Source organism: Suncus etruscus, chromosome 17 (genome assembly GCF_024139225.1).
Source record: "Suncus etruscus isolate mSunEtr1 chromosome 17, mSunEtr1.pri.cur, whole genome shotgun sequence".
Lineage (NCBI taxonomy): Eukaryota > Metazoa > Chordata > Mammalia > Eulipotyphla > Soricidae > Suncus > Suncus etruscus.
The window spans coordinates 46,983,322-47,007,997 of NC_064864.1; the positions used below are offsets into that span (position 1 = coordinate 46,983,322).

The 24,676-nt window shown below is 49.2% G+C and overlaps 1 protein-coding gene across 1 annotated transcript in view; it reads left to right on the top strand.

The window, feature by feature from the left end:
- CNNM2 (cyclin and CBS domain divalent metal cation transport mediator 2) overlaps positions 1-24,676 on the top strand; it is a 175,761-nt gene extending 151,085 nt beyond the window's left edge. Inside the window, exons 3-8 of the mRNA XM_049790833.1 lie at positions 1,841-1,978; positions 4,488-4,657; positions 15,993-16,086; positions 18,446-18,508; positions 21,606-21,787; positions 22,163-24,676. Coding sequence (XP_049646790.1) covers positions 1,841-1,978; positions 4,488-4,657; positions 15,993-16,086; positions 18,446-18,508; positions 21,606-21,787; positions 22,163-22,372 — 857 coding nt within the window. The 3' untranslated portion in view covers positions 22,373-24,676. The remainder of the gene's footprint in view (positions 1-1,840; positions 1,979-4,487; positions 4,658-15,992; positions 16,087-18,445; positions 18,509-21,605; positions 21,788-22,162) is intronic.

The following is a 24,676-nucleotide window of genomic DNA, read 5'->3' on the forward strand; positions in this document are numbered from 1 at the left end:
AATCCTGCTATAGGCTGGATTCATACAGAAGTATCTCCACTTGACTTATGTGAACCGCTAAACTTGTTTTGGGGATACCCCCCTCTTTTTTGGGTGGAGGGTGGGTTCCCAAGTGCTGCTCATGAGACATAGCCTCCCCCCTGCAGTTATTGGCCAACTGGGTTAGTGGCTCAATGCAGAGAGATAAGGATGTGGTACTTGGGCCCAGCAGTGCAGCGGATCACTCAGGCCACCCCTGTGGTGTACAGGAGGCTACAGGGCTATACCCTGCAGTACTGGAGGTCAGTGTGGTACCAGGAATCAAACCAGTGGTGGTTATATATACAGCAGGTGCCTTAACCCTGTACCATATCTCCTGCCTGCTGTACTCTTTCTCTCTGACCCCTTTGTTCTTGACCTAGAGAGGAAAATGGGGGCAGGTTTTGCTATTGGAAACATATCTATTTTTTGTTTTATCTTTTGGTTTTTGTTTTGATTTGTCCTATTGATCCTCAAAAGAAACTATAAGACAGAAGAAAATTCCAGGTTCTGCCTTCTGGCAGAACAAAGGCAGCTGCCCAGCTGTTGGTCAACTTCCCTCCCACGCCAGTTTCTTGGTCCCTGGGTCTTTCAGTCTCTGGTTCTCTTAGATTTTAGGTCTCTCACAGACCCTTACAGCTCAACACAGTGTCGTCTTCTAAATTTTTTGTCCTGAGAAATACAAAAACAGCAGTAGGCACATCCAAGGTTTGGGGTTGTCCAGACTGTCGTCCACTTGGGCCTGTGTCTGTTCATATAACACGACAGGCCAAAAGAAGTAGATTTTGTTTTTTTATTTTTTTACATTGTTGAAACTAAAAACCTTTGACATGCAAAAGTTATGTCAACTGTTATATCCATACTGAATCTAGAGAAACATGATATGGAATAACAAATCCCCAAAGATCTTCAACAGGAAACTTACCGTGGGTGCAGGGAGGTTAGATGGGAGGGAGGGACACTGGGACATTGGGGATGTGTGTGACCGCTCTGGAGAAGTTGGACATGGTGCTGGAGGGCATAAAATGTTTACATGGAACCCTGTCAGTAACAGGATTGCAAACTGCCGTGCCTAAAGAGGGAAAATGCCTGTCAGAGGCAGGTAGGAGAGAAACCGGGGACTTTAGTGGAAATGGACACTGGTGTTGGTATTGGAGTTGGCACAATGCATGCCTGAAACTCAATCACGAATTACTTTGTAAATCCTGCTACCTCAATTAAAATTAAAATTTTTCTTTTGAATGCCATTTCATAATAAAATGTCCCTGGCCCCAACAGGGCCCCTACAGTGCCCATCCCTTTCTTTCCCAGAGGCCTGTACTTAGTGGTTGCAGCTGAGACTGACCAGACTTGAAGAGCTCCTTAGTTATCATCAAGCTCTTCACAGAGGTCATTTGCTGACCTCTTTTTGGACCAGGTTTCCTCAGGATCCAGCCCATTTGTGGTGGAGGGTAGAAGAGAAACCAGCAGTAGGACTGTAACATGTACTCCAGGGGACTCAGGGAGCTGGGGCAGGGTATTTTTTCCCCTTTGTGCCACAGCTTTGGTTCCTCTTGGAGTTGGAACACAGGTCTCCTGTATGTCCTGTGTCCCCTGTGACTCATGTTCCCTGTATCTCTTGGTCCTGAGTGGCACAGGGACTTTTCCTCTGTCCTGGGAGACACTCAGCAGCATGAGAGACCTCCCAGCTGATCCCAGGGTGCTCCTAACCATTCTGGTGTTTATGGGGGACATATTACCTGCTGGCACGAGGACTCCTTTCCTTCAGAACAGTCTTAATTTTGGGATTCAGGCCTTAACTCCATTCTCCTTTGTTCTGCAGCTGATAACAGAACGAAAAAGAAAGTGGCCCACCGAGAGAGAAAGCAGGATTTTTCTGCCTTTAAGCAGACAGACAGCGAGATGAAAGTTAAAATATCACCCCAGCTTCTCCTGGCCATGCACCGTTTCCTGGCAACAGGCAAGTGCTGCTTCTCAGCGTTGGCGCCTGCTGCTCGCCCACCGCCACCACCACCACTGACGGGGTGGGCTGTGGGTGGAGATGGGGACATGGGTGATGAGTAATGCCACTTTTGTGTTTTGTTTTTTTGTTTGTTGTTTTGTTTTTCTTTTCTGTTGTTTTCCTTTCTTTTTAAATTCTCTCCTCTCCTGTGTTCAGTGTCGGCATGAACCCTCTGAGACATTTGCCAGGGGTGGACCAGTAACTTTAAATTGGTCTGAAAGGTAAGGATGAATGTTAGTGCCACACTGCATGTGACATAGGCCAGGCCATCCGCTTCCAGCCCCAACAGGGAGGGCTGCAGGCGGCCCAGGCTGCCGGCCCCAGACACACCTCTTGTGTGGGGCCCATTGAGGTGCCTCCCTTCAGCTTGCCTCGGAGGCACAGCTGGACAAAGTGGGGATACCCAGGTACTCTGATTTGCAAAGGAGAAAAATAGAATTTTTTAAAGTCCTTTTATTTTTTCAATTTTTATTTTTTACTGTTTAATGAAACCAGAAGTTTTAGGAACTATGACATGGAAATCTCTTTGACCCCTTCAAATCACATTGTTTATTTGGACCATTCCAAGGGGTGAACGTTCACAGTTTTCAGGGAGGTCATTAGGTGAACAGATATAGTTAGTTGCTGGACTAATGCTTCTCATATCCCCAGGGGCATTCTGGGGCAGGGATGAGCTCTGTGGGCTGGGGCAGGTCTGAGACACCTGGGAAGGGCCTAGTGATGTATAGAAGGCAGCAGCAAGTCCTGGACAGGCAGCCTGTGCCTGACACCATGCTGTGAACTTGAGCCATGTTGCAAAGGTTCTGGGATGGGAGGTGATCAGCTTCTTGGCTTCTTAAAACTGTTTGCAGATGTGTAGAAATGTCAACAGCTGATGTTTGTGACATGAGAGTTCTCGATTCACTGTAGTAAGGGGAAACTAGAATATGAAACTGGGTACCATGGTGGGGAGAGAAATAGGGGAGGTGGCAGGGAAGGGGGGGAGAGAGAGATTGCTCACAGTGATTGTTATTGAGATAGTTTTTTATTCTCTTTCTTTCTCTGTGTTTTCCAAAATTTCTGCATGCATTCCTTTTTATTATTTTTTAAATCACAGAAGCCAATATAGAATTTATATTTTTCTTTTTTTTTTTTTTTTTTTTTTTTGGTTTTTGGGCCACACCCTGTGACGCTCAGGGGTTACTCCTGGTTATGCGCTCAGAAGTTGCTCCTGGCTTCTTGGGGGACCATATGGGACACCGGGGGATCGAACCGTGGTCCGTCCAAGGCTAGCGCAGGCAAGGCAGGCACCTTACCTTCAGCGCCACCGCCCGGCCCTATATTTTTCATATAACATTTTTCAATCTTAGAAACATAGAAATAAGTATTAAAATCACTTGTTATTCTTGTTCTAATTCTAATTCTACTGGTGTTGTTTTTCCTTTTTGAAGTGCTACAATTTAAAATCTAGTGTTATACTATTTACCTGAGATCCTCGAGTCCAGTTTCAGAATAGCATTTGAAAGACAGTGATTTGGGTTTTTATTTACAATAAATAAATACTTCTGGAAATACAGATTAACATGCTTTTTTTTTAACTAGCTGGTTGGCATGCATGCTGGTGTGTGTACATGCCCTGCTTTTCCTCTCAGTCCCAACTTCCCTTTCTCTTGGGTGGATCTCATTTTGGCAGGGTAAAGGGTTTAAAGGAGTTAGTGCTCTGCTTATGCTAACCCCTGTGCTTTCCAACTACACTCCTTTCTGCACTGTCCTTGCCCAGTCAGCAGAGGGGCTTGTTAATTGGAGTCCTGGCCATCTGTGAGCTGGTTCTGATTGGTTTTCATTTTTGTTCATCAGAAAGGTAAACCAAAACTAGTGACATATTTTAAAAAAACACCTCACAATGCTGGGCCAGAGTGATAGTACAATGGGGAAGGCACTAGTCTTTTTATTTTTTTATTTATTTTTTTTTGTGTGTTTTTTTTTTTGGGGGGGTCAGACCTGGCAGTGCTCAGGAGTTACTCCTGGCTCCATGCTCAGAAATTTCTCCTGGCAGTCATGGGATGCCGGGATTCGAACCAGTGACCTCCTGCATGAAAGGCAAACGCTTTACCTCCATGCTATCTCTCCAGCCCCAGGCACTTGTCTTATATGTGGCCAACCTGAGTTCAATCTTCAACATCCCATATGATCCCCTACACCACCAGGAGTGATTGCTGAACATAGAGCCAGGGGTAACCCCTGAGCACCACCAGGGGTGGCCCCAAAATTTAAAATTTTTTTTAAAAAACCCTGTGAGAATTCAGTGTTTTCTTATTTCTCCCAGCTAATCTACCCCTCCTCTCAGCCCCCCATGGTCACCCAGCGGAAGTCTGGTCAATCCATGGTGTATCACTTTGGTTGCCCGTATTCCGATTGTACTTTGATGACTCGCGTCATGGTTTCTGCCCATCTGGAATGTAATATCAAGTTGTGTTTATATCTATAGAAGTAGAAGCATTTAGCCCATCCCAGATGTCAGAGAAGATTCTTCTAAGGCTGCTAAAGCACCCCAATGTCATCCAAGAACTGAAGTATGATGAGAAGAACAAGAAAGCCCCAGAGTACTACCTCTACCAGCGAAATAAACCTGTAGACTACTTCGTGCTCATTTTGCAGGTCAGAGGGGTTTGTCAGTGGTGGTTTGATGGTGCCAAGTTCCCACCCTCTGGTCCAAGGAGGACTCTAGGGCCAAGGGATGCCAGTGCTTGGGGAGTAGCCCCTCCTGGTCGTGCCAGTGCCAGACAGGGAAAGAGTGCAGGAGCTCCTTCCATTGTGAGTGCTGAGGGGCTCCTTGTGTCTCTGAGTCAGTAAATCACATTAGGGTGGAGATTTATTTCGTAGTATTGTGAAAAGTTTGGGAAACTCCCTCTGCATCTCCGAATCTCAGCTGGGCGTTTGACACCTGTGAGGATTTCCTTGGGCACTTTTTCAGTTATTTTTGGGGGGAAAGGGTTGGGCCGTGTCTAGAGATACTCAGAGCTGCTCTTGTCTCTGTGCTCAGGGATCACTCCTGTTATGCTCTGGGGCTTATATGTGATGCCAAGGATTGAGTTGGGGTTGGCTGTATGCAGGGCCATTGCTCTCAATCTGTAAGACCCATCAGGCCCATCTTTGGGGTCTTTTGCAGGGGAAGAGAATGTTGGGCCACACCTGGCTCTGCATTCAGGGATCATTCCTGGCAGGACTTTGGAGACCATCTGGGGTGCTAGAGATAGAATCCGGATCAATTCTGTGCAAAGCAAATGCACTGCCCACTGGACTCTCTTTGTGCCCAGGCCTTCTTTTTCAATGGTTTCTTTTCCTATGGTTTCTTTTTTTCTCACTCTTCATTGGACTTGATCTTCCATAGTTTCCTAGACAGTACTTATTTTCTCTTCCTGCAATATTATCATAATACCCATTCATTGATATTTTGAGGGGGTTTCTCAAGCAGTACTCCCCAGTCCCCCTGGTGCTCAAATGTGCAGCCTGGACTCCTCAGTGCTTAGACTCAGGAGCTTGTGGTGTTGAGGGTGGAACTCAGGGCCTGGCCTTTGAACTGTTTCCCTGAAGACCCTCCCATTATTGTTTTTATTCCTGGTTATTCACTAGACTCCACTTTACAGAAGAGCTGTGATGTGCTCATCACAGCCCCACAAAGCAATAGAACTCAACCCCTTTCCTCCATGACATAAACAGTTCTATAAGGGGTGCAAGTGGGGCCACCCCATGAGGCCCTCATTCCTGTTTTTGATGAGCATTTCATCTAGTCCTTGGCTTGGAGATGAAGATGAACATTTTACTTCTTTGACATCTTTATTGAAGAAATCTATGAAAGGGAACCTGTGTTCTCTTTGAACTTGAGTATGAGCCCCTGGGTGGTTCTATTTCCTGGCTCCTTCCCAGTCATCAATTGGTGAGACCTGGTAGGAGTGCGATTAGTGGAGGGTCCTAAAAGGAGCACAAGTCCATGAAGTGCTAATCACTCAGTGCATGAATGAAGTTTCTTTAGAAACAAGCTTCTTCTCAGATCACCAGCTGACTGGAACTCTGGGAAACCCCATGTCTGTTTTAACACTGTGTTGGATTCAATATTGGGTCTGGAAACAATAGTGAAGAGCCAAGGAATAATTTAGGGACTAACTAGTTAAATGCCACTTTTACACAGACTTTCTTGGAAACTTCCATTTGCAGGTTTTCTCTTTATTGTGGGGGATACCACAATCACTCCTGGGGCCAGAGAGATGGCATGGAGGTAGGGCATTTGCCTTGCATGCAGAAGGACAGTGGTTCGAATCCTGGCAAGCCCATATGATCCCCTGAGCCTGCCAGGAGCGATTTCTGAGTGTAGAGCCAGGAGTAACCCCTGAGCGCTGTCAAGTGTGACCCCCCCAAAAAATGCTGAAGGGAATATTCTTATTTATTATAGTGTGGGAGTAAAGACATTCATGTGTACACAAAAGATGATGTGAATATTTCTCTTTTTTTGTATTTCCTTTGGGGGTGCGGGGCATGCATGGGAATGCTCAAGAATCACTGCTGGCAGTACTTAAAGACCATGTGGTGGTGGAGACAGAACCAGGGCTTCCAGTAGAAGGAAATGCACCTTCTAGCCCTTAGTTATACAATTTAAATCACTAGACTTTTGTTGTTGTATGACTAATAAATAATGAGAAATTTGGAGAAAATTACATTTAGAACAAGTGAAATACATTTTTTTCTGTGGGTGGCCCTACCTAGCACGATGCTCAGGGGTAACTCCTGGCTCTACACTCAGGAACTATTCCTAGTGGTGCTTGTGGGACTTTATGGGATGCCAGAGATTGAGCCTACCTCAGCTGCATGGTAGGTAAGCACCTTACCTGCTGTATTATTCCTCCATCCCAGAATACACCTTTTAAAACTTTTTGTCATGTATGTTATAGTAAATTCAAAAATAAATGTCTTAAAATTGCCTAAATTAAGATCCTAATGAAATAGGATTAGAATAAAAATGCATAAGAATAAGTGAATAGGGCCCGGAGAGATAGCACAGCGGCATTTGCCTTGCAAGCAGCCGATCCAGGACCAAAGGTGGTTGGTTCAAATTCCGGTGTCCCATATGGTCCCCCGTGCCTACCAGGAGCTATTTCTGAGCAGACAGCCAGGAGTAACCCCTGAGCACCGCCGGGTGTGGCCCAAAAACCAAAAAAAAAAAAAAGAATAAGTGAATAATACACAGGATAGGGCGCTTGCCTGCATGTGGCTGACTGAGGTTTGTTCCCTGCATCCCAAATGGTCCACTAAGCACCACCAGGAGTGATCCCTGAGCACTGTCAGGAGAGAACCTTGAACACCTCTGAGTGTGACCCAAAACAAAACAAATGCACAATTGAATAATGCTAAGACATTTTTTTTTTGTGTTGTTGTTGTTGTTGTTGTTTTTGGGTCACACCAGCATCGGCTCAGGGGTTACTCCTGGCTCTACGCTCAGAAATCACTCCTGGCAGGCTCGGGGGGCCATATGGGATACCGGGATTCGAACCACTGTCCTTCTGCAAGCAAGGCAAACGCCTCACCTCTGAGCTATCTCTCCGGCCTGCTAAGCCATTTTTAAGCTGCGTTTGATTTTGTTTGAGAGGGTTCGAAGTTAAGCGAAGTGTAGTGTGTTGTATGCATCCACCTGTGCTGTATAAATATTCATCTTGGGGCCGGGTAGGTGGCGCTGGAGGTAAGGTGTCTGCCTTGCAAGCGCTAGCCAAGGAAGGACCGCGGTTCGATCCCCCGGCGTCCCATATGGTCCCCCCAAGCCAGGGGCGATTTCTGAGCACATAGCCAGGAGTAACCCCTGAGCGTCAAATGGGTGTGGCCCAAAAACCAAAAAAAAAAAAAAAAAAAAAAAAAAAATATTCATCTTAACACATAACTGTGGGCACTCTGGAATGTTCTTCAAGAACCTGTAAGTGGTTTCCCTTAGGAAATTTAGGGTAAAAGGATAACATAGAAGAGAGATTTTTGCCAACAAAATTCTAAATAGCAACCAAATTAGGAAGAACTATAATAGAATATCATTAAATACAGACTATCAAGAAGACACAATTATGCTTTTTTGTTTGTTTTTGGGCCACATCTGGCAGCTCTCAGAGATTATTCCTATCTCTGTGCTCAGGAATCACTCTGGGCAGGCTCTGGGGACTAAATGAGGTATTGGGGATTAAACCCAGGTGGCCACATAAAAGGCAAACTCCCTACCTGCTATGCTATTGCTCTGGCCCCCACAGTTACACAATATTATTCAGTAATGTGAATATGCAGTGTTTAAATTTTTTAATTTATTTAAAATTTGTATCCATCAAAGTGCCTAGATGAAAAATAAATCATAATTATATAGAAAAAAATCAAAGTGGGGCAGCCAGAGAGGTAGTACACTTGCTTGCCTTGCATGCAGCTGACCCAGGCTCAGTCCCTAGCATCCCATACGGTCCCCCAAGCATTTCTAAGAGTAATTCCTGAGTGCAGAGTCAGGAGTGACTGTTGAGCATTGCCAGCGGCCCAAAGGAAAAAAGAAAAAGAATAAAGTAATTAATGAAAAAGAAATGCAGATTAACAATGTTATAAAAATAATCCTTGGGCCAGAGATATGTGGTTAGGACACATGTTTTGCATGCAGTTTAATCTCTGGCACCACATGGTCCCCGAGCAAGCCCCCAAGCACCACAGGGTCCGAGTAGCACCATCCTGTTTCATGCATTAAAACACTGGCCCAGTTGTCTAGAGAATCACCCATAGTGGCCCCTGGAGTCCCTGAACACAGCTTCAAAATAGAAAAACAAATAGGTGGAAAATAAAGAATTATATCTTTTTGCAAATTGGGGCTGGAGAGAGAGTACAGTAATTAAGGGACTTACTTGTCTTGTAAGTAACTGCCATTGGCTCCATCCCCCAACACAGAGAGCCCCCTCAGGATCACCAGGGAGGATCCAGAAATAGCCCCTGAGAAGGCAGAGTATGGTCCCCAAATTCGAATAACATAATATAAAATACTAACAAAACAAATATCATTGATATGATTAGTGTGATATGAGAAGAGACACATTGAGAGGTCCCCTTTTCCCCCCAAAAGTATGAAAGGATGTGCTTAAAAAAATGAAAATTGGGGCCAGCGAGATAGCATGGAGGTAAGGCATTTGCCTTGCATGCAGAAGGTCATTGGTTCAAATCCTGGCATCCCATATGGTCCCCCAAGCCTACCAGGAGCGATTTCTGAGCATGGAGCCAGGAGTAAGCCCTGAGCGCTGCCGGGTGTGACTCCCCCCTCAAAATTGAAAATTGACAAATAGGAGAAGCCAATGGATAGTGTGAAACCTGAGGATGCTGTGGCCAATATCACTTGCATGGGGGTTCCTGGAGGAAGGTCACACTTGAGCAACCATACACCCCCTTACTCAGTGAGATGGGGCTGAGGAGATGGTAGGGTGTAAGGTTAGTTCATTGAAGGATGGTAGAACCCAGCCTGCCCTGTTAACTGAGGAAGGAGTGAAAAACAAGATCTTTATGCTTAGATCAGTAGTTATCAGAAAGGCAGGTGATAATATTAAGGATCAGTTCTTTTTTGTTGTTTTTTTTTTTGTTTGTTTGTTTTTTTTTTTTTTTTTTTTGGTTTTTGGGTCACACCCGGCTGTGCTCAGGAGTTACTCCTGGCTGTCTGCTCAGAAATAGCTCCTGGCAGGCACGGGGGACCATATGGGACACCGGGATTCGAACCAACTACCTTTGGTCCTGGATGGGCTGCTTGCAAGGCAAACACCGCTGTGCTATCTCTCCGGGCCCCTTTTTTGTTGTTTTGATTTTTGGGCCATACCTAGTGATGCTCAGAGGTTACTCCTGGCTATGCGCTCAGAAATCACTCCTGGCTTGGGGGACCATATGGGACGCCGGGGCCAGGGGATCGAACCACAGTCCATCCTAGGCTAATGTGGGCAAGGCAAATGCCTTACTGCTTGCACCACTACTCTGGCCCCATTATTAAGGATCAATTCTTGTGTGGTGGGAATAAAAACTGCTTTCATTAGGTTTCAAAAGAGGGATGTAGGAATGAGATGAGAGGGAAGTAGGGATGAGAGGGAGATAGGGAGAGAGTGAGGGATGAAGGAAAGAAGGAGGGAGGGAGGGAAGAATGAAGAAAGGAAGAAGAGGGAAGAGAGGGAGGGTAAAAAGAAAGGAGGGAGGGAGAAAGGGAGGGAAGGAAGGAAGGAAGGAAGGAAGGACGGAAGGAAGGAAGGAAGGAAGGAAGGAAGGAAGGAAGGAAGGAAGGAAGGAAGGAAGGAGGGAGGGAGGGAGGGAGGGAGGGAGGGAGGGAGGGAGGGAGGGAAGGGAGGAGGGAGGGAGGGAGGGAGGAAGGAAGGATCATTAAAATCAGTAACCAGTCCTGGGCCTGGAGAAATAGCGCAGTGGTAGGGTGTTTGCCTACTCGGAACAAACCCAGGTTCAATTCCCAGCATCCCATATGGTCCTTAGAACATGCCGGAAGCAATTTCTAAGCACAGAGCCAGGAGTAATCCCTGAGCGTTGCCTGGTGTGGCCCAAAATTAAAAAAAAAATGAATAAAACCAGTCCTGTCTTTAATTTAGCCACCTCCTTTTTGGAATATAGAATATGGCACACATTCTCACACAAATGCACCTAAAGAAATTGTTTCATCAGGGCCGGAGCGGTGGTGCAAGTGGTAGGGCATTTGCCTTGCATGCGCTGACCTAGGACAAAATGCTGTTTGATCCTTGGTGTCCCATATGGTTCCCTAAGCCAGGAGTGATTTCTAAGTGTGTCATCAGGTATGGCCCAAAAAGCAAAAAAAAAAAAAAAATTTTGTTTCATAAGTCTCTGCCATTCAGTGTACATCATAGCTGCTAATGAAAACTAGCAGGGATGTTTATAGGATTGGTCCAGGTGAATTAGATTGATGAAAGAGAACATGGGCATCATATAGAAATGAAAGTGGAGGGGGTCTGGATGAGTGTCCCAGCATTTCTGGCTACCAGAATCCAGCTTTCTTCACAGAAATGCCTACAGAGGGGCCGGAGGGATAACACAGTGATGGGGCATTTGCTGACCCGGGGAGGGACTTGGTTCGATTCCCCCAGATGGTTCCCCAGCCTACCAGGGGCAATTTCTGAGTACAGGAGTGACTGCTGAGCACTGTTAGGTATGGCCCCAAAACCAATAAATAAATAAAGTTTTTTTTTGTTTGTTTTTGGGTCACACCTGGCAGCGCTCAGGGATCACTCCTGGCGGCAGGCTTGGGGGACCAAATGGGATGCCTGGATTCAAACCATTATCCTTCTGAATGCAAGGCAAACACACTGCCTCCATGCTATCTCTCCAGCCCCAAAGTTGTTTTGTTTTGTTTTTTAAAGAAATGCCCCAGAGTCACTGTCTCATTTAGATAGTTGATACTTTTCAAATGTATTTGGTTTGGGGTCCCTTTGGCTCTGCACTAAAATTTCACTCATGGCAAGACTCAGGAGACCATATGGAATGTCAGTGATAAACTGTTTTTATTTTTTATATTGTTGGTTTTGGGCCACATCCAGTGGGGCTGGACTACTCCTAGCTCAGTGCTCAAAGTTCACCTTCAAAGGTGCTAGGGATACCATATGATGCCAGGAATTAACCAGATGTACAAAATATGCATTCTAGCCCTTTGAGCCATCTCTCCAGACATGACTCTAGATTTTTATATGTTACCTAAACATGTGTAATGTAAAACGAGGCATAAGCCCACTTTACTTGGAACTCTTATGTCTAAGTGAGAACCATAGTAAAGTCAAACTGTTCTGCATATGATGGTCAAAGTGTTTGGCTGATACAAACGGCCCACCAGGCTGGGAGCACAGCGTGGCCTGGACGCTCCAGTCTCTTAGTTTGAGCAACTCCGAGTGTTTGTCCAGTCCAGGACTCTGTTTCATGGCCTCCAGGGACTAAATTATTCATGCGTCGATTCCTCCTCGGCTCTCGTGTCTTGCCGCACGCTGGACGCTTTGCCTGCGGACCTCATTGCCCTGCAGGCTGCAGTTCCGTGGGACGGACTGAGGGTGACACCCGCTGTCTCACTGAGCCTCCCATAGAGAGGAGCTCAGGACACAGCTGCATTCAGGCAGCCGGCACTTCTCAGCAGCACAGAGGTGAACACAAAGAAGTTAGCCCTGGAGCCTGGTAGCAGCACTTGCTTAGAAAAAGGTTACAGGGGTCTCAAACTCAATTTACCTGGGGTCGCAGGAGGCAAAGTCGGGGTGATCCTTGAGTCCAAAGTCAGTAGTAAGGCTTGAACATTGGTGGGTGTGACCCAAACTAAAACAAAACAAAACAAAAAAAGATTCCTCTAGGGCAGGGCCACAAAACGTTGTACGGAGGGCCCTTTGTGGCCCACGGGCCTCGAGTTTGAGAACCCTGTATGCATGACTTGATCTTGACTCTCAAAGGTCCCCTTTGTGGTTGTTGCTGCAGCAGCTGTTGCTTTGCAAGTTTCAGGGCCACACAGTCCCAGAACCAAAACCAGGATTTCCCCTATATAGGACATTCCCAGCTGTGCTCCATGAGCCACTTGCAGTGCTCAGTGTCCTCTATTGCAGGACACTGCCTGATTGTTGCACCTGGCATCTCCTCATCCTTTGGTGGGGCTCCTCTCTGAATAATGGGGAACTCAGCATAGGAGGTTCCCATACTTACTGGGCATCATACACCCTTTTCAGGGAATAAAAAGAGTCCTGACTCTGGCAATCTACCAACAGAAGGTGCTCCTCAGTGCATTGCGCTTAGGCTGTTACTGCTTGGAGACCAGGATGATATCGCTCACGCCCACTGTGGGGAATGCTGCCTAGTTCTCTGCCTGTGTCCTGTGGGCATCTTCAGCCCCCAGAAATTGGGCTTTCTCTCTGCTCTTTTTTTTTTTTTTTTTTTTTTTTTTTGGTTTTTGGGCCACACCTGGCGTTGCTCAGGGGTTACTCCTGGCTGTCTGCTCAGAAATAGCTCCTGGCAGGCACGGGGGACCATATGGGACACCGGGATTCGAACCAACCACCTTTGGTCCTGGATCAGCTGTTTGCAAGGCAAATGCCGCTGTGCTATCTCTCTGGGCCCTTTCCTCTGCTCTTAATACCACTGCCACAGGGAGTTTAGGCCAGACAGGCTGCCAAAGGCCTGTGACTCTTCCTAAGTGCCCACCTAGTCTCTCTACTCTCACCTTCAGAGAAAGACAGCATCTCTGGGGAACCTGCTTTGCTTGGGCTTCTGAGCCTGTCATTCATCATTTAAAAAAAAATATTATCTGGGGGCCAGAGCAATAGCATTAGCTGGTAGGGCATTTGCCTTGCACATAGCCAACATGGGTTTGATTCGAGACATCCTATATGCTTCCCCAAGCCTGCTAGGAATAATTTCTGAGCACAAAGCTAGGAGTAATCCCTGAATACCAGATGTGGCCCAAGTAAGCAAAACCAAAATAAATAGGCAATTCCCTAGGGTTGGAACATAGTATGCTCTGTCTGGTAGAGCGTTTGCCTTACATGCAACAGATCTGGGTTTGGTCCTCGGTATCCCATATGGTTCCCCAACCACCACCAGGAGTGATTCTTGAGTGCAGAGCCAGGAGTAAGCACTGAGCATCACTGGTTGTGGCTCCACCCCAAAAAAGTACTTTAAAAGTTGAACATTCTCTGAGTCTTAGGAATCCTTTCATCTCTTGCAGTTTTATAAAATCGAAATCAAATTAGTTTTGTGCAATGGTTTCAAATGCAGATATTCGATAAGTTTTTGCCAATTAGAGGCAAAAGTAAAAAAAAAACTAAGAGATAGCTGTGTTAGAGATAATTCAGAGACTGGAGCATTCACAGAACATGAGGATGCCCAAGTCTGGTCCTAGGAATATGCCCAGGGGTAACCCTGTCAACCCCCAACACCACTGGGTTTGCCAGACCCAAGCAGTAAGTCAGGCAGCCAACAGAGGAGTGACCTGGGGACCCCTGAGCAACTGCTTGGGAAGCCCCCATAGGACCTCATATTGTGGAATTCTAGATTGTTTGGAGGGTTAAGGTGCTTTATTTTCTGTGAAGTGATGGTAACAGCAGATAGCTGTGCTTTCAGAAAGCATCTTTATGAGGGTCAGAGAGATGACACAGCAGCTGATCCTGAATTTGATCTTGAATATCCCATATAGTACCCCCAAGTCCCATCAGCAGTGGGACTGCAGAGCCAGAAGTAAGCCCAGAGCACTGCCAGGTATGGCCAAAGAAACAAAACATTTATCTTATGAGTCTGAGGTATAGTGCCATAGTGGGGCTCATGCTTTGCATGCATGAGGCCCGAGGTTCGATCCCTGGTGTATACCTTTGGATGTATTGATATTTATTCAGGAACTGACAAGCTGGCAGTCCTCCCTTTTAGGTTGCAGGTACATTTTACCAGTTCTTTGATGTTAGTTTTTATTTGGGGCCATATTCTAAGATGCTGCCTCTTCTTCATTCCTTATGTCATGTCTCAGACCAGAGTTCTGAGTGACCCGCCTCATTCACCCTCCCTTCCATCCCCTAACAGCCCTACCTACTCTCTGGCAAGTGCTGTCTAGTCCAGGGAAGCACCCCCGGATCCATAAGTGCTCCATCCTCCTCTGCTTAGAGTCCTCCCTCACCTATGGTTCACCCCCGGAGAACCCCGAGTTCTAACCTAGAGTCCGAACCCTCACCCGCCCGCCCACCTTCCTAGGGCAGTTGGCTCCTGCTTTTCAGACTATTCTGGGGACACCATCACAGGAACAGAAGCCGCCTTTCCTTCTGGGAAAGTCATTCCTGTCCTTTCCTCATCGGGCTGGCAGTGTTGCCCATTCTCCCTCCCTTGAAGACCAGGCTCCTGCTCACCCACCTCTGTAGGATGCGTTTGGGGCAGTTTTAGATTTTGCAGTTTACTTTCTCAGAGCAGCAGCATTGGTGAGATATTCATAACCTATGTGGCCTGAGTGAAGAGAAAAGATCTGTGGTCATCTAGGGAATGATAAGAGGAAGATCTCAGTGATGGGAATTCAGTGTGGAGTGACAGTAGCACCAGTGGGCTTGTTAGCTTATAGGGTAAAAGCTTGTTCTCTGAATTCTTAATCTTCCCAGAGCCTTTCTGGGGGATGAAGTAATTGTGTCTTTCACAGAAGCAGGAACACTAGGAGCACTAAATGAATTAACAAAGCAAAGCTCTGCAAATCATTGGAGAGTATAATCTTTGTTTGCTCTTATACCATAGCAGTGGTATCCTCTCTCCCAAAGGGCGATCTTAGACAAATGGGCCAGGCATCTGTGGGCCTTGGCTTCGAAAGCAACAAGGACGACTTTGGAGGAATATTCAGGAGCCTAGAAAATGCCTATTTAGGCTCTGCTGGGAATGGAGGTGCTATGCCATGGGGGGATTGTCAGTGCAGCAGCTGGTGACAGGTGGGAAGGGCAACCTTTAGGGGGGTCTTTGTTGTGACAAAAAGAGCCTGAGTTCTGGTGCTTGCCCAGGAGGGCCAGGAGGGAGGCCCCGAGATGGCTGTGAGGTATCTGCTGTGTTCGCAGTTGGGCTGGTGACCGGGTGTGAGCTCTGACCCGGGAGCCAGCTGAGTCCTCTCAGTTCTTCATATCCTGGGCACAACACCGAGCATCTCCTTGGGCCTAGCCACAGCTGGAACAAGAGTGTCACCATCTTTATCATGGGGAAGAATCTGGAAGGATCCAGAAAGGAGGGTGTGGGGAGTTAAACAGACCAGTCCTGACCATACTGCCCTTTGCATTTTCAGCCCAGTCCTTCTGCACCTGTGAGGTGAACCCATCTGTCCTCTCTGGGTGGGGAAGGTGCCACGGGCTCCCCAGGGTTTCTGGGAAGAAGCTGAGGCAGGACTTCAGGGAAATAGCAGCTCTTGCCGAGTTTGCAGATGGAACCTGGTGATTGGCCTGACATTCCCCTCTTTCCTCCGCAGGGCAAGGTAGAGGTGGAGGCTGGGAAGGAAGGCATGAGGTTCGAAGCCAGCGCATTCTCCTACTACGGTGTCATGGCCCTCACCGCCTCCCCAGGTGAGCCCTATTCTGTCCCTCCCTTCTCCTCGTTTACTTTCTGGACTCCTTCACTGTAAAATACAAATGGCACAGCCCCTTAGCATATCCTCCTTGAGCTGTCACATACTGATAGATTGAGCTGGATCAGGAGCCCTCAAACCTTCAATCCCCCCAGCAGACTCTCTTCTGGTTACTGTATCCCAGAAGTAAACACTCCTGTGACATTTGTGCATGGATTGTCTTTGCCAGTGTGTGAACTTGATGTGGACATGATCACACCTGCTGTGGGGTCCCCTGCAGCCTTCTCCCCATGCCTCTCTGTCCTGGCCAGTGTGTTCTTGCTGACGTTGGCTCGCTGCTCTGTGGTGCCCCTTTTGGTAACCTACAGCAGGACCCTTTGCTTAACTGCTGAAGCATGAGAGGAGGCTCCAAATGGTTCATTGCTGTCTGCTGGCCGGCTTGTCAGGTATAGTTGCAGGTCCCTGTGCTGGTGTCCCTGAAAGCTTGTATAGCTATTGCCCAGAGGCCCACGAGGCAGCAGCAGGCCACATGCCCTCCCCGCACCCCCCGGGATTATGAAGGTCCCATTGCCATGGCTGGGTCGTTTATGTGACTGCTGTAGAGACTCTGAGGCTGTTAGTTTGCATCTTCCTGAGGATGAATGTGGTGCAGGCAGGGCAAGTGGTGGCCAATGGGTGTGCCAAGGCTACTGATTTCTCGGAGGGTGAGACGCTGGGACCTGGCCAGAACCTGGGTGCTGTTGCCTCTGACTTTACCCCCTGGAAGGCTTCTGCCTTTTTGTGGGTGTTTGCTCTTTGCTCTGGACTCACAGGGCAGGCAGGTCAGCAGAGGTGCTGGACTGCCACCTTGTGGTCAGGATACCAAACGACATGCTAAACCTCAACTGGAGCTCAGAACACTACTGGTTCTGAACAGGATCCTCAGCGGGTAGGGGATATGTTCCAACAAGTCTGTGTGTGGTGTTGCTTTCCCTCTGCTACACCACATAATTCCTGGTAACTCAGGTATTCTGTGACAATTAGAAAGCCAGAGATGTGGGACCAGAGTGTGTGCTGTGGGGAGGGCACTTGCCTAGCATGCAACTAACCTGGATTCAATCCCTGGCATCCCATAAGGTCCCCCAAGCCCATCAGGAGTGATCCCTGAGTACAGAGCCAGGAATTACTCCTGAGCACAGCCAGGTGTGGCCTAAAAACAAACAAACAAAACAAAAAAAGAAAGCCAGAGATGTCCAGGATTCCTTCACTTCCAAAACTTCTTCCTTATTTACCCAGGACATAATCCCAGGTTTTAGTTGGGTTTTATGGGTTTAGAACTATACCTTAAAGTGCTCAGGGCTTACTCCTGGCTCTGAACTCAGAAGTGAACCCCAGATGGTGCTCAGGAGACCCTACCTGGAACCTAGATTGCTGCCAGTTGCAGAGCAAGTGCCTTATCAGTCACAACCTGACACCTGTGTCTGGCCTCACTGTGTGTCTGAGTGTCTGTCTGTGCTTCAACTCTGAGGAGACAAAATGGGAGTCTCTGCCTGACTGAGCAGGGCCTGTGGTGAGAACCTCGTGTGATTGCTGGTAAGGCAGAAGTGACGGAATTTAGGATTGTGCCTTGGCTCTTGATCACACAGCTAGGAGAATAGGTTGTTCGTCTTATTGACGAGTGTTTTTTAAAACCCAAGTGTGGTTCCATCTCCCCCCAGACTGCTGCAGCTCTGTGGCCAGGTGTGTCTGTGCCTTCTGTGGACCCTGTTTGGGCTGAAACTTGGGGGCTTTCTCCTCTGGACATGCAGGGCAGGAGTTGAGTTTCCTCCTGGTACCTTTTTCATCACTGAGCCCTGCACTTGACCTTGTGATATGAGATCAATGTAGTGGTTTTAGGGCCACATTTCTGTTCACGCCTGTATCCTGTTCTGCAAGCCTCCTGCCTCCCTGGAAATCTCCTCCTACACCCCACATTTCCTTTGCTCTGTTTTAAAGTCTCTTCCAAAGTGATTCTGAGCAGAGGGTCAGAATTTCTGCTGCACTGGGAATAAAGGGGTGTAGCTATCTTGGTGCTCAGCAGGGACACCATGGCCTGGGAACCCTGCAGCCTGGCTCCAGCTACCCTTTGTGACCCTGAGAATTAAACCCCAGGGTGAGGCACGAACTCTGCACCATGTCAGATACTGCAGGTCAGGCTGGGGGAGGGTGGTGGTGGTGGTGGTGTTCCTCACTGGTACAGCGCTAATAGTACCATCTCCCATACTGTGCCCTGTCTGTGGTGGGCGGGCTCTGCCAGCCCTCTCCATCATACCTGTCCCTGTTTCCACTCTGCTTTCTTGCCTCCGATGCCGTCTCACCCTGTTCTCTCCCTTTTTCAGTTCCCTTGTCCCTGTCTCGCACCTTTGCTGTCAGCAGAACAGAGCTGTTAGCAGGTTCTCCAGGTAACTGTGCATGTTTCCTTCTCATAATTGTCCTGTGGCCCTTCTGCATGCCACAGATGGGCTCCTCCCAGCCAGCCTGGTTCATCTCCTGAGGCTCTGCTCATGGCTCATCACCCCCATACTCCGGTCTTAGTCTGTTTGGCCTACTCTGAAGCATCCAGCCCAGAACAGCACTCTTAAGTTCCACAGGAAGTTTTGAGCCCGAGGCTGATTCAGAGAGTATGGGAGCTCCAGGGGGAATCTTGGGTCTTGACAAGCCACACTAAAGCCTGTGGTTGGTCCTCAGTGCCAGGCACCCCCACCCCCCTGACTTTGGACTGCCACAGTGGAACTCTCTGACCGAGGGTACAGCTTAGAGTATGTGCAGTGCTCAGCTGACCAGGCTGCCCCATGCCCCAGGAGAAAGGCCACTCATGGGGGCTGGGACAGCCCAATTTTTTCAGTCCTTTTTGTTAAATCCATGTTGGGGAGCATGTGTTTGGAGCTCAGCCCACTGCCATATACAGCTCCTGAGTAGGGCGCCCTCCTGCCCTTCTGAGATAGGACAGGAGCTCTGTATAGACCTGGCCAATGTGGCCACAAAGCAGCAAGGCCATGGCTTAATCTCTCTTTAATTAAAGTCACTGGGATTTGCTGTTTGGTAGTACCACTGTTATTTATTTTGTTCTATGCAGCCTACATTTTAAAGGCTTATCCAGTTTCTTAATCCATTGTCAGCTATGTTCTAAAGTGCTGAATTTGTGGGCAGGGCAGTTCGTCTCTGGAGAGACCCAAACATGCCCTCACCCTTTGCTCCCCAGAGAAGGCGCTGACCCTCAGGGCAAGCTGACACTCCCCTGGCAGGACATGCAGACACTCCTGTGCACCAAGCATTTGGTGTGTCTGTCCTGTTCTCTCCACTCCATCGCTGGTCTCTTTCAAATGTTCCAGACAGCCAGGGAGAGGGACATGGTCACAGTCCACAGAAAGAACATTTGCTGTTTCTATAGCATGTAGAGCTTTGAGCTCTCTTAGCTCTGCCCACTGGTCTGACCACTGGTGGGACCAGGTCTTTGGGGTTCTGGTTCTGGAGGTGCTGGCCAGCAACACCCTAGAGGAGACTGGAATGTTCCACTAATGCATCTTTTTAGTTTTATCGCAAAAGGGAAGGATGGCTTTTAGACAGGGAGAATAGAACATGGCAAGATAGAACACTGGAAATAGGGCTATAGCAGAAGTATGGTGGGTAGGTCGGATTGCCTCGCACCAGCTAACCCAGGTTCATTTCCTGGCACTCCAGATAGTCAGATACCCTTGAGCACTTCTAGGTGTGATGGCCCCAAAACAAAAACCATAGAAAACAATTCTGATTAGAATAATCAGGTGGAAGCTGAGGTGGTTGGAGTTTTTCTATTTCCATGATTATTGCCTGAGAACTCTGACCCTAACCTGGGAGCCAGCTGCCTGGCTGCACGTTCAAGGTGGGGCTCCCATGGCTCCTCAGGTGGGATGGGCTAAGTGCAGGCTCCCAGGTCTGAGGAATGGCTCCACCACTCCACCCATGGTTAGGCTAGGGGATCAGGGAAGGTGTGAATGAGAGACAATTCTGCTGAGGCTGGAGCTCGCAGAAGAGAAATGAGCCACAGTGGAAAAAGCAGTGGAAGTCTCTGAAAGTATCTTCAGATCACAGGGGTGATGAGTGAGGGGCTGAGTAGGAGGTGGGCCTGCATGGGCTGGGGTCAGCCGTGATCCCTGGCGCCACTACACACACTGATTTCAGAGGGATTGTCAAAGCAATGTTGGGTTGGGGCTGACACTGGGGTTCCTGTAAGATCTTGGGTCTAGTCTGGGCACAGGCAGAGCTAGTCAAAGGCCTGGTCCCAGCTGTGCCTGGGGGTATGCGCTAGGTGCACGGGTCTAAGATAGGCCAGCAGGAAAGCCCTTGTGTTAACAGAGCCATTAGGTGCTGAACCAAGCCTGTCCAGCTCAGCTTCTCTCAAATCCTCCTCAGACCCAAGAAGTAGGTATCATTATCAATCCCCACTTACAAACAAGGAACCGGGAGTGTCTCACAGTTGGGTCCAGTTCACAGTTCTCTTCTGAGAAAAGCAAACCAGGCAGGAAGATCAGGGCTGGTGAGGCTCCTGGGGCTGAGTGCAGGCGCTGAGGGTGGGACTCACATTTGATGCCCTGAGCACTGCCAGGTGTGGGCCCCCTCCCTCACCTAGCTCCCTTCTGCTAGAGCACAAGCACCTGCTTTATAATGCCTTGTTCTCGAAGAAGTACAGTGGAAGCAACAAAGGAGACGTCCACTCTAAGTTGAATTTTAAGAGGGAAAGTGGTAGACACAGAAGTGGTGGGAACTTTCCAGCAGAGTATTTTGTTCTGGGCATTTGCTGGATTGAGTCAGACAGTGTCAGGATGGAATGAGGTGTGGGAAATATGAGGTGGGGACAGTTACAGTATTTAGCCTGGAGAAGAGGTGAACAGAGGCCACTGGTCTGGGAAACTTGGAAGGGCCGTTACAAGTAGACCAGGAGTGGGACTGCGGGGACTGTGGAGGTGTTTTGCGGTTGGCCCTGAAGTTGTTGTTGAGACATGGGGCCGGGGGAGCCTCTGCACAGACAAGTGTGTTCCAGTTACAGGATGTTAGAGTTGGTCCCTCCATGCCTGTGGCAGCCACATGTTAGCCTGTCCAGGATGGGGTGCTCATCTCTGCTCCCCACCAGTCTCTCCATCCTGGCTCTGGTGCCTCTCTGAGTATCAGGATCTTGAGGCTGTCTGATGGGGCCGGGGACAAGAGGCCAGTCTTAGGGTGTGAGAATTGCTGGAAGCCCTTTGAGACGCTCTTCATTTTAAGAACAGTCTGGGCTCCTCAGGCTCAGTCACAAAGTGCCTTCCTGGGGCTTCCACATTTGCTTCTGTCAGGACCTTGGGCCCCCCGGTCTGTGCAGGTCTCAGCTGGGCAATGTTCCGACCAGTGTCACCCCAGGAATTGGGGGTGGAGGTGGGGCACTGGGGCTGGAGTATTTGGGGTGGAGCATGGCTTGCTTTGTCCAGTTTGGGGCCTCTCTGCTTACATCAGCATTGCTCAGCCAGGTGCTTCCTCCCTGTCCAGGTGAAAACAAGTCACCCCCTCGGCCCTGTGGCCTGAACCACTCAGACTCGCTGAGCAGAAGTGACCGCATGGACGCTGTCCCACCCTCGCTGGGGAGCAGCAACAACCAGCTCAACTCCTTCCTGCAGGCCTACATCCCCGACTACTCCGTGCGCGCTCTGTCCGACCTGCAGTTCGTGAAGGTGAGCAGCTGGGATGTGCCTGCCCCTTGCCATTGAGCCATAGAAACTCCCATAGGGGGAGTTTCCGGGTGAAGGGAGTGGATGGTAGTGGTCCCGAGAATGGCAGGGAGCTCAGGGGGAGAGGGAGGTATCTCTCCCAGGCAGCAGTTGGGGTTGGCCTTCATGGCCCCACAGCCAGGCTGAGCCTGTCTGGCCTATCCCTACCACGGAAGTTCAGAGAAAAGCATGGAAATGCTGAGAGTGGATAAACACACCAGGAAGCAGCTCTCTGCACTCCTGGGAGGTTCCCCTCTGGGGTCTGGGATCAAGAGGTGCTCCCAAGTAAGCCTGTCTCTGCTTTGTGTCTGTCTCTTCTGCCACTCTCTGATGCCCCAGATCTCCAGGCAGCAATACCAAAACGCCCTGATGGCCTCCCGGATGGACAAAACCCCGCAGTCCTCAGACAGTGAAAACGCGAAAATTGAATTGACTCTTACGGACCTGCAGGATGGGCTGCCAGACGAGACGGCCAACTTGCTCACGGAGCAGAACTGCGTGCCGCATGGCAAGGCCAACCACAGCCTGCACGGCGAGGGCTCCATCTAGGGCCACTCTTCATCCCGTACCACCCGACACCAAAGACTGTCCCCTCCGGAGCGGCCCAGGATGGCACAGGGACCCACAGGCCGGGCACGGCTCCCACATCTCCCAGGAACTTCTTCCGCCCAAATAGAATCATGTTTTATTTTTTCAGCTCTACCTTTGATCAGTTATTCACTGTCCTCTGCCTTCAATTTGCATGAAATTGAAAATTGTTGCGATTTGTTTCCCTGCCCCCCAAGAGATCATGTTTTGGGGGTTTTATTTGTTTTTTTGGTTTTTTTTTAAGTGTCTTTTACAGAGTTCTAAGTGGTCCTGTCTGAACTCTGCTGTGACCCCCCCCCCCATGATATGGACCCCCAAACTGGAAGGATGGACCTGTCTCCCTCCAGCAGCTCTCCCGGGCTCTCCCCACCCCAGAAAGGGGTATCCCTTACTGGAGGGACCTGAGGCCCGCTGTGGATCTTGATGGATGATCGTGAACAGTGTTCATGGTGCAGCCCAGCACCTGGCCCGCTGTGGTTCCCCAGATGTTAATGTCCGAGTGTGTCTCGGCCCTCAGAAAGGTTTCTATGCTTGGAAATGTGATTTTGTTCCCACTCTAAGGAATTTTTATCACCAAAATGAATGTTAATGGATTTTAAACCCATGGTTCGTCATTGGCAAGAGGCCAGGTTCCTACCACTGGACCCGGTGTCCTCCACCCTGACTACCTGCCACTTCCTGTTCTTATTAACCCCAGATGCTGCTATAGGGGTGCCTCAGGCAGCCCCAAGGCTGGCCCACCCCTTCCTTCAGGGCCTTGTGCTTGTCAGATGTGGAGGTGCTGAGCTGCCTGCCTCCGAGGCCAGGGAGCTTCTCATGCAGCAGGGTCTGTGGGGCCCGAACATGGTCAGAAACCATTGGTTGCCAGAGCAGGCGACTGCCCTAGGGTCACATTCCCATGCCCAACTCCCCTAGTGCTGGGATTTTTCGCTGAGTTCCTCAAGATAGTGCCTCAGCCTCCTGTGTGGCACAGAATGGCATGTCCTCTGGGCAGCCCAGTCCCCCAGAAGATGGCACCCAACCTGAATCACAGGAGGATGAAGTTCTCCCCTCCCTGGGTCAGGGGACAATTCCCTGCCTGTGACTGGGGGTTGGGGAGGCAGGACTGCTGGACTTGTCTCCTGGGGAGCAGGCCTGGCCAGTTTCCTATTGATGCCATTCTTGGGGGGGTCTTCATGGCAGTGCCTGGAGGAGCCCAAAGCCTTGCAGCTGCCACCAGGCTGGCCCCATCACTGTGTAACTTGAGCTCCACAGGCCCTGTGATTTGAGCCCTGTTTTAGGCTTGGATCCAGCTGAGGACCCTCTGTCCAGGTTCACAGAGACATGGGGGAGTCGGGGCTGGGGACTGGCTGTCAGGAGTGACCTGTGAGGGGCGGGAGGCTCCCTTGCTGCTGTTCTGTTCTCATCCTGACACTTGTTACCCTCCTAACCTCAGGCTGCCTGGCCAGTCAGCCTCTCCTGAAGGGAGTGGGGTGTGGAGTCTCTTAAACCCCGAGTTCCCCCGTGAACCCTAACAATGGGGGCCTGAGGAGGTGGCCTACTCCTGCTGACTTGCAGGAAAAACAGCTCCATTCCTGGTCAGTACCATTCTGCTAAAGTCCTATGGGCTGTGAGGCTTGAGGACTAGCCCAGCCTCCATTTCCTTGATCTTTTATTATCAACACTTTTGTAGTAACAGAATCCTTTGCCCTTTAACCTGGTCTAAAGGTTTGGCAAGGCCAAGATTTGCTGTTGGAATTTCACATGGGGGCGCCTTGGGGATCCCATGAGTGTCCAAGCTCCCCCTTGGCACCACCTGAACCACCTGGGGCCGCTACAGGAGAAATGTGGGCTGGGGCAGTGAGTGGTTTCTAAGGCCACACATGGCCGGTCTGTAGAATCTGTCTGGAAAAGAAGGTCCAGGGGTTGGCGCTCATGAGCCAGTATTGTTGTCTGCCCCTCCAGGTCCTGTCCTTCGGGCTGCTGGCTTCAAGCATGTAGGCATAAAGGTTGTGGGAGGGGGGGAGCTCAGTGGTACTGTCTGAGGCAAGCTTCTGCCTGCTGTGCTATCACTCTGGCTGCACATGGTACTGTCTAAGGGGCAGGGCCTCACTCCTCCACAGTGGCCCCTGCTCCGGCATCTTACGGGACTGGATTCCTGGTTCCAGATGCCCCTGATTGTCTGCTTTCTCTTTGATCGACAGGCACTTCCTGTCACTGCCTCTCAAGAGCGCCTGAGTTTCTCTCTCCCCCTTTGTTTCTCTGTTCCTTCCTCATCAGGCAAAA